A 9393-nucleotide genomic window follows, 5' to 3' on the forward strand; every position below is an offset into this window, starting at 1 on the left:
CCGTGCTGTCCGTCGAAGGTTGCGTTCGCTTCTCCGTCGGAACTACAGCCAATTGCCATCTTCATGTTGGTCGGCACTGAGCCTATTTTCGAGTTAACTTGCACCAACAGCCGGAGAACCACCGCCGATCCCATGCCGTCGGACGATTTCAAGGCGTGGAGACCGGCGTGCCTTGTGCTACTGCGTGTCTTCAGCATCCGATCTGCAAGTGAGATGTTTCACAAAGATGCAAGTCAAAATCGATTGGAAGAAAATGCATTGTTAAAGCTCCTGCCAGGGTTTGCCTGCATGTATCTACCCGCAGACGCCTTGCGTGCTGAAAAGAGAGCGTTCGTCCGATAGGAAGCCGACGTCGTACGGCCGTGGGCTGAGAAGCGCCGTGGGAGAACGTCCGATATGAAGGCAGAGTTGGTAGATGTAAGTGTCCATGGAAACAATAATAGTATGAAACATTTCTGGTCAAACCGTCATCTTTCATTGGAAGCTATTGGCGGAGGACCTCATGCACCCGCCCTCAATATAGCTAGAGTTTCCGTGAAAGCCTTGGCCAGTTGCACACCCCCACGCCAAATATCGTTGTGCGCACCATCAAGCTCGACCAGGTGTGTCTTACTCTCTACTTCAGGTAGAGAATCCAGGGTCGCTTCTATCGACTCGACCTGGTCCCAAGGCACAAGCCCATCATTCCTGCTGTGCGCCAAAATAAAGGCCTCCAGGTCGAGTGCTGCGTAATTTTTGGCATCGACCTTGGATGGACTGGCCTCTACCAGCTGGTCTTCTCTCATGGCGTTGAGTACGAGATAGTCATAATCGGGGTTAGTGATGTGGAGCAGAGGCAAGTCGTAAATGCCGCTGATTCCCAAGACGGCCACGGGCTTAGGCACGGCGGGATCCTTTAGCGTCTCCAAAGCCGTGAAGAAGGCGATTTGTGCGCCGACGGAGTGGCCGGAAACAATGTAGTTGCCGTCGATCGGATAATGCTTGTTGAGGTCCTTGAGCGCGGCGACAGCGTCGTTGAGGTGATCAGGCCATCTGGCGTTCTGAAGCTCGTTCGTGGGCGTGTTGTTAGGTTGAGCGCCAGGAAGTGCGGAAAGTCGGTAGTCCAGGGATGCGATTCCGGCGATTTGAGTTGCGAGCAAGTCGGGGCTGTTTGCCTCGAGGGAAGCGATGGCGGGCAGGATGTCTGTTGAGTTCTGGGCGAAGTTGCGATAGAAGCCTCCGTGAATGTACACCAGCCAGTTCTTGTCGGTCGCTACGGTCTTGTTGGTCGCGGCCGAGGGGATGTAGACGTCGTAGACCTGGCGGACATTGGGCCCGTATGAGTAGGTGGTTGTCTTTGCGGTGGCCATGGCGGCGCCGACTAGCATTGAAGCAGCGGAGGCAGTTGAGAAACGCATTCTGATCACCGTGGTTGCTTTCTCTAAAAGTCCTACTGATGTTGAGGGAACCCGAGCTAGGTATATATGTCATTGATTCTCGCAAACACAGCGCAAGGGGCACGTTGCATTCCGTTTTCCCCAACTGGGGTAACTAGACTCAAGGGGTGGGATTCGTTCGCCTAGCTTCTAGGGCGAATAACGAGTGTAAAGACCAGCCTAGCCCAAATGTCAACAGATTGTCGGTGACGCAGTTCTACCAGCTTTGATGCCAAGGATTGTATCATTTGCTTATCAGCGGCCGAGAAGACTACCCCGGGAATCTTAGTGGATCAGACCTCACTTATCGCGCAGTAGATTTGACATGTCCGGCATCCGCTCCGCGTGGGTCGATAATCCCGGATCACTAGTGCTGACAGTGACATGGAGGTGCAAGATTCTTCAATGACGACTCGAGACTAATTCTAAGCGAAACCACAACACGAGGTTGAGAGTCTACGGTAAAATGTGGATAGATTTTGCGAAACTAGAGCGGGCGATGCCTCTCATTCGACCTCGAGTAGCAACTTTTCAATTCTCAGAATAATGAATTGAAGCTACACAAGGGGTCATTACTATGGGAGGCATATAGAAGCCACTCGTCTTAACATCCTTTACGTCTAGTGCCCCCCCCCCCCCACGGACCGATATTGACAAGTGAATTTTCATATTCAAGTAAGTAGAGAATTAACGCTGTTGAGCCTATCGCAATCCTAGATTCTTGATCTTTGTAAAGGCCTGACCTACCAGAGCCAGGCCCAAGAGCCTCACGCAAGCAAATCTTGAAACGCCTTATCCAGCTCCTGCAAAGAGCTCACAATATGAGATTGCCGCTCTTTGATCCAACTTTCAAGATCTTGTAGTGTCTGCTTCGAGTTACCAATCATGCGTTCCATCTCCTTGGGCTGTGGACCCCCCGAAGTGGCTCTATGCTTGATGATTCCGGCCGGGTCAAGCGCTTCTTGGAACTCTGCCTCACTCAGAAACTGATATGATCCCTCTTCAAGGCCAGCGTGCTTCAAAGTCTCTTTGAATATTTTAGATGCCTCCGCATAGGGGAAGTTGCTCGGGGACAAATCTTCCGCCTTGGCGTGTCTGACAGTCTCTGAAGCAAAGTGGTGCCCGACACGAAACGGTACTTTGTACTCCCGCATTAGGAAATCGGCCAACTCTTGAGAGGCGGTCCAGTCAAGATCCAGCTCTTTCAGAGATCGTTTCCCGTCAATGATGAGTGCGTTGAGAATCCGTTGCCATTGTGCGAGAACCTTTGTCGTGCCGTTAATGACATCCAGATTGTGGCCTAGGTCTTTTGCGTCACCGTAGCCAGGAGGAAGGTTGTGTCCCTGTATGGCACGACCAAGCCCCAAAGTAACAATATAAGATGCATCGGATCGGGTGTTGTTAAGTAGACCTGGATTTCTCTTCTGTGGCATAGCACTTGAGACATACGTGTTCTCACCCCCCTCTTGGAGAAGAATCCATGGCTTCGGCTGCGCGTATTGATTCATGACGTCCTGGATGTAGGCGCCAGTGTGAAGAGCGATCTGAGAGGCAATGCCCCCAAGCTCAACTGGCATCTCTGCCATGGTAATTTGTGCTGCATCGTAGGCGTTGTCGACGACTTGCGTAAAGCCCAGGTATTTGGCCATGCGGTCCCGGTTGAGAGGCCAACTTGTGCCATTTAGCACGGTTGTGCCCATCGGACATCGGTCCAATCTGGCAAAGAATTGCCGCAATCTCTCCGCGTCGCGATGAAGACCTGCAATGTGACCTAGCAAGTAGTGGCCGTATGAATTAGGTTGAGCGGCGACCCCGTTGGTGTAGTTCGGTACCAGTGTTGAGGCATGAGTCTCCGCCATCTCAAGAAGGCGAATTGTTGTCGCGTGAAGCTGTGCAGTCAACTTCAAGACCGCATCGCGAAGAATTGCCGTGCAGACTGTAGCGAGCATGTCCTGGCTTGAACGGCCGGCGTGCAGGAGAGTTGCTTCAACACCAGCTGCTTCAATAAAGAGAGGCTCGAAGGTGATGACAAGGCTAGGACGCGGCGCGCCGGGTTCGTCGCCCGAGTCTAAAAGTTTCTGAAGTCCACGGCTGATGCGACGGACCACATCTTGTTCCAGGAGACCTTCTGAAGAGTTGATGACGGCGCTGGCCTTATTGATTTCGCCGAGCCAATAGTACGTGTCCCGGCCAGGGACCGGGAGGTTCTCCGGTGAGACTGCCAAACCTGGCATGATGTTTAGCGAAAAGGCGAAAGAAGGTAAGTTGTTGATCAAGTTTTGGAACTTGACTTTTGCTGCTTCAACTTTGTCGTGATTTGACTTCAGCCAAAACTTTTGTGCTCGCAGCTATGTTGGAGAAAATGGAACTTTGAATAAGGTAGTTGAGTTGGAGATAAGGTAAATCCAGTGAGGGGAGATGACAGAGTGGACCCGAATGAGGCGATGGATGCATCTGCAGTGTAGATCGGAGCCGACTCGGTTATCAAGCCGTAATCAGCACATTGGGTTTAGCACTTGCTGAATTTCGGGGACTATCTCATATCGATAAATGTAATTTACCCAGTTGAACCTCGATGAATCAGAACGTGAGAAAAGTTGGCGTAACATCCTCGGAACTTGGGATCCAAAGTCCAGTCCGGTTCGCACAAATCAATCGGCAGAACCAAGCCTTCTGAGCTTTAAAGATTTGCGAAACTTCCGCGCGCCCTCATGTTCCTGACCAATTGTTGATGCAGACAGATGCACTTCCAAGGCATCGCAGCGGTTGATTTATTTGGAATTGTACCATTTGTTCATTAAGTCCCTACATTACTGTCTGGATACCTCGTTGTTGCGTGAGTGCATGGGTATCTCGGACGTTGACAAGTGCCTCATGTGCTCTTGTCTCAAAGTCGTTATCTTCGTACATGTACTTCTTAGGAGTTGTTGCCAGTTGCAACACCCCAGAAGTACGCCGACCAAGCTCCCAGAATCAACATAACCAAAGACCCAAAACAAATCATAGAGATACGCTTGTTGCGCGCTCCATTGTCCTCGTAGAAAGCCCTCTTTCTCTCATTCCACAACTCGCCATTAGCCCTACGCTGCTTCCTAGTCCATTGGAGATTACCCAGATCTATGGACCACCACGACAGGACACCCAACATGATTGAGACCAAGACGGAAGCAGCTGCGAGAACGGCGTAGACGATGACAACATGGTCGTAGCTGTCGTTGTCGGCATCTTGGATGGCTCCGGTGATGACACGGACGATAATGTTCATCCTGCTGCTTGTTAGCAAAAAATTCACTCAGCTGAGATGGATCGAGAACTTACGCGTTGTTCGTGGCAATCTTGACAGCGTAAGCGGAGCCAAAGACAGATGAGTGCCACATAGAAGTACGGATACTGTCGATAATGGTGGTAGGGCCCAAAGTGAACGCAACGGCGTAAATGCCAAAGGCAGCAGCAGTTCCTTTGGTATCCGTGGCCCAGTTGATAAGCGCCATAGCTAGGAAGACTCCGGTACCGCAGATAGCCACTAAAAATGGTCAGAAATCGGCAGAATCGTGCAAAGGAAATGGTTGACTTACACAACGTGATACGGTTGCCTAGGAGATCAATGAAGGCGCCAATGCAGGGAACCAAAAAGAAGCCAGCGTACTGCAGAGTCGCTGAGTACCAACCAGCAGTGATGGAGTCCGTCTTGAATCTCTTCTCAGCCAATTCCGTGGCGTTCTGCGAGAACACAATGGCAGTGCTGGTCTGGAAAAGAGAGAACGACAGGATGGCCCAGAAAACCCACGGAAGTTCAAGTACCTTCCTGACTTCAAACTTCTTGGACTTCTCGGTGAGCTTTTCACCAGTTGCCGGGTCCGTAACGTTGCCAAACTTCTTGTGGGCGATGGTGTTGAAGCGGTAGAAGACGAGGGTGAGGATGTTGGTAAAGACGTTCATGAAGACGGCGATCCAGAAGACCCATGCAAAGTTGCCGGTGTTCTTCGCAATGATGTTGGCCGAGGACTTGCCAACAAAACCGCCGATTTTCTTGATGCCTAGTTCCAGGCCGAGAGTGGACGCGAAACCATTGTTGGGCGAGAACCAGGAGCTGAAAACCTTGTACTGGGCAACCTGGGTTGCAATGTCACCGAGGGCAAGAATGACTCGGCCGCCGATCATGAGCTTGAAGTCGCGGGTCTGAGCTGCGGCGGCGACGATGATAGAACCGATGGAGTAGATGATGTTACCTTTCGCTGCGTCAGTTTCACTGTCTTAGAAGAGACTGTAAGTGCAAAACTCACCATACAACATGGCACCGGCGCCACCGATTCTGTCGGTCACGATACCGCTCGTGAGAATGAGCAGGGTAACCATGAAATCTTCACTGGCCTCTAGCAGCGAGAATTGCTTGTTGTTGATATCAAGCTCCTTCTTGAGCGTCGACTTCAGGGCGCCGGTGATGCCCGAACTCCAGGAAGATCCGAAGCTGATGCAGGAAATCAGAATGACAGCAATGATCTTCCAGTACATCGGGGGATGAGGCTTGAGGTCGTCCTCCGAGTCCGAGGATGATGACTCGGGAACCTCGTTGACGAGGTCTTCGGGGTGTTTCTCCCGGTGGGACTCGAGATCTCCGCGGGCCGCCATTGTTGTTTGATAGTACCGGTCTCTCGGTAGCAGTCTAATGCACGAATAATGGATGAGATGGACAAGGGAGCGAGGTGAATGCAACCACCGAAGCAGCGCTCGTCTTGCTATTTATCCAACCTTTGTCGGACGGTCACCGAACTCTGTTGGTTCGCAAACCCGAGGTCGGATCGAGACGGCACGGCGAAAAACGTAAGACTTGGCTTGAAAGAAAGCAACTCGGACGATGGAGAATTCCATTGAAGGACTTTTTCTCTCACATTCAAGGTTTTCTTTGCTCTAGACTAGTGCGCCAAGCTCCATGATGGCTCTCGGAGATGCATCTGATAAGATTAAACAGGCTAGAAAACCCCTTTACGAGTCAGGGATATGCTAGTCCGAACCATCCCGTCGAACCCAGCAACCTGTCAGCGCTCGGCTTTCAATCCACAGCGGGGTTGTTGCGAAGTGGAGCCTGAAGCGAGAAAGAAAATTCTCACAGTGAGAAGTTCGTGCATTCGAGATTCTCCATACCGCCAGCTTCGTTGGCCAGTGAGAAAGCCGTTGGTGGCAGTTTTGGCCGGATGCAGACGACGACTTGTGATTCCATCCGGGGGAAGTTCCATCAAGCTACTTGAAAGTCTCGGCTTTCGGGTGGGCTTTGCCACATGGGGGCAAGGATGGCGTGGTTTTCAGCCGTATGTGGGCGTCTGACCCTCAATTGGCATCTGATGATCTCGAAAACTCACCGTGAGGGATTGAAGCCTTCGACATTGCGTCTTCAGCACGGTTGAGGTCGAGGTTGGATAGCTTTAGGTGCACTTGGCGGACCACGGACGACGCGTCTTCTTCGACAAGTACCGTTATGGAATAATTGTTCCTCATGCTTGCCATTCCCATATGGTACATTAACATGAGCAACTCGGCGAGAGATCGGTGCGGCTGCTTGAAGGACGCGGTGTCAGACTGGGAAGGGGTCATCCTCGCGTTTTTGGTGTTCCGATTTCCGAAGCCGGTTTCGGGCTTAGTAAGCAGCAACGGCTCACCAACTACTCCGTAAACGGGTTTATCTTTTGATCTTGAGTTCAAGCTGTTGCCTTTTATCAGATCTCACTGCAGCTGCATAGGAGCTAGTACATAGAAAGCGTAGGTCGTGTACCAGTACTTTCAGTATGCTGTTTAGTTCCTTGGTGGTTTGTGTGGCATATGTCTTCCCACCGCTGCGTTTCCGTGACCCCCTCATGGAGCAAGTCCCTTTGCCGATGGCCTGTGCGCGAGAGGATGGCAGAAATTCTTCGAGTTCTGCCTTTTTTAATGTCTTTACAACTCCACGAGCATGACTAAGTCACAAAGCCACAATCTGTACAGGCCTGGCTATCGACTAGAAGATGTCATTCTTACTCACAGTCCCGTCTGGCTACGACCTGAAGCCACTTTTGCGGAGAGTTATCATCTTTTCTCCGAGACATCAGACCCTCATGAGATATGCTCGGTATTAGGAACGAGAGTGACGGACGATTACGTCGTAACACTTCGCATTGTTCCAACCTTTGTTTTGTAGAGTCGAGCTTTGACGTAAAATAGCCACAATCCCGGGCGCTACATCCTCAAATTGGTCACGGTACGAGCCCCGATGCTCGTGCATTTATGCTATGCCAAGAATCAAGATCTCTTTTGCAATGGTTGCCTGAGGGTGTTGAACCTTGAACTTTTCCTTCCCAGCCTCACTGAACCGGGAAGGAGACCTCCTAGATTATCAAATCACTTTCGGTTGCCTGTGCTACTAAAGGTATGGCTAATGGCTTAACAGATGCACTACGTCAAGCGCATGCGTTGATTCACTTAAGGTGCATAATGACGCAGAGTGGCATATCGATTGCTAAAGAGCTATCAAGAGACAAGAGACACCTATAAAAATCGCACTGAAACTCAGAAACCATAGTCCATCCCATGCATTCTCACCATCGTTCCAGGTGAGAGCAGATTGCTACGATGCTAGCAAGCGACAAGTTGTGCTGGAGACCGAACCATGTTGCACAGACTGAAAGACCAGACTTAGCAGCAAATGAAGGCCTTAGATGTTGCACAAGAAGGAAGAGACATCGTCGTTCATGGTGCTGAACGAGGGGTGGCTGCGGATGTCGGTGACCTCACCAGTAGTGGCGATCTGACCGCCACCGTTGCGGCATCCAGTATCACTGTGGCAAGTCGATTAGAAATCTGAGATGTTTGGAGGTGTGTAAATCTTTAAACGTACTTGTAGAAGATGCAGTTGTAGCCGTTGGCATTGAGAGAGCTGACCTTGTCGTTCAGTCTTCCGATGGGGGAGACTAGAAACTATCAGCCGAGAACCAAGATTGAAATGAGCAACCGGAAACTGACCGCAGAAGCCAAAGTTGAAGTTGACAGTGTCGCAGTCAGCCATGCCCTTGTCACTGCAAAGAGTGACGCTCTGGTTGATCTGTCGTCCCTCAACCTCCTTGTTGGAAGTCTCAACCGGGGCCGCGAAGACAGCGACGGAGGCGAAGAGAACAGCGATGATGGTCTTGGAGAACATTTTGAGAGAGTTTGAAAAGTTGGTGAGTTGAGAAACTTGTTGAGTTGGTAGAGAGAGAAAGTTGTAAAGATTGGAAAGCTTGAAGCTGAAAGATTGTGATGATTGTTGTTGAAGAGACTGAATGAAGTGTTGTTGTTGTTGTTGTTGTATTTAACGCCGTGGCGGCCGGGCTAGAGCCCTTACCGCAGACCTCCCGAAGGGTATATGGCGTGGAGGGCCGTGAGCCAAGGCTACCTACTCTACAGTACGTCGTCTCTTTACATCGTCCTCCAAATCATGCCTTGTGGCCACTACGCGTTCTGTCTGTCCCCGGTTCCCGCTGGTGCCCCAGTTTCATTCTTTCCCAAATCGTCCCTTGGAATCGGGAGGTTCTTTGTAGTCCGCACTCACATCTACCTAGGTGTGGATGCTGCTACCGCAGACAGATCTTCTGGAAGAAGTCCGTCACGCGGAGAAAGGCCTCGAAGCCTCGTGGGTCGGTGATTAATCTCTTGAAGTAGGCCTCGAGAGATCCCATAGGACCTATGGGCTCGGGCATACTGCGAGAGTGGAGGGTCGGCCACCGTTGCCTCCTCGCCAGCGTTAGTCGACAGTAGACCAGGTGGTCCACGTCTTTCGCCTCTCCACAAGAGCACATCATTAGAGCGTCGTCGTGGTTGAAACGTCGGTGATATTGCTCGAAGTCCCCGTGACCCGATCGTGCCGCCAGCAGGTGATGTAACGTAGCCCGCGGCAAGGCCAGTTCAGGAGGGCTGGACAGAGCTGCCTCAAGCCCCAAGTCCGCGTACCGCGGCCTTCGCTCTTTATACCACC

At 51.3% G+C, this 9393-nt stretch overlaps 4 protein-coding genes across 4 annotated transcripts; all 4 read right to left on the minus strand.

The window, feature by feature from the left end:
• Nucleotides 1–245: 245 nt before the first annotated feature.
• On the minus strand, nt 246–1612 carry BDZ83DRAFT_644580 (Alpha/Beta hydrolase protein). Its single transcript, XM_060509762.1, has one exon. It carries the CDS (start codon nt 1395–1397, stop codon nt 501–503), a length of 897 nt encoding a protein of 298 aa, XP_060357427.1. The 5' UTR covers nt 1398–1612; the 3' UTR covers nt 246–500.
• A 441-nt stretch (nt 1613–2053) lies between these two features.
• On the minus strand, nt 2054–3956 carry BDZ83DRAFT_644581 (argininosuccinate lyase). The gene has a single exon (XM_060509763.1). The coding sequence runs from the start codon at nt 3647–3649 to the stop codon at nt 2183–2185; it is 1467 nt and encodes a 488-aa protein (XP_060357428.1). The 5' UTR covers nt 3650–3956; the 3' UTR covers nt 2054–2182.
• A 376-nt stretch (nt 3957–4332) lies between these two features.
• Nucleotides 4333–6044, minus strand: BDZ83DRAFT_658262 (major facilitator superfamily transporter; the record flags this gene model as incomplete). Its single annotated transcript, XM_060511027.1, has 4 exons — nt 4333–4687; nt 4734–4938; nt 4991–5644; nt 5699–6044. The coding sequence occupies 4 exons, from the start codon at nt 6042–6044 to the stop codon at nt 4333–4335; spliced, it is 1560 nt and encodes a 519-aa protein (XP_060357429.1).
• Nucleotides 6045–8097: 2053 nt separating this feature from the next.
• Nucleotides 8098–8580, minus strand: BDZ83DRAFT_594954 (uncharacterized protein; the record flags this gene model as incomplete). The annotated part of the gene is made up of 3 exons (XM_060506749.1): nt 8098–8221; nt 8281–8353; nt 8406–8580. The coding sequence occupies 3 exons, from the start codon at nt 8578–8580 to the stop codon at nt 8098–8100; spliced, it is 372 nt and encodes a 123-aa protein (XP_060357430.1).
• Nucleotides 8581–9393: the final 813 nt, after the last annotated feature.

Source organism: Colletotrichum acutatum (assembly GCF_030867785.1).
Source record: "Colletotrichum acutatum strain CBS 112980 chromosome Unknown BDZ83scaffold_265, whole genome shotgun sequence".
Taxonomy (NCBI): domain Eukaryota; kingdom Fungi; phylum Ascomycota; class Sordariomycetes; order Glomerellales; family Glomerellaceae; genus Colletotrichum; species Colletotrichum acutatum.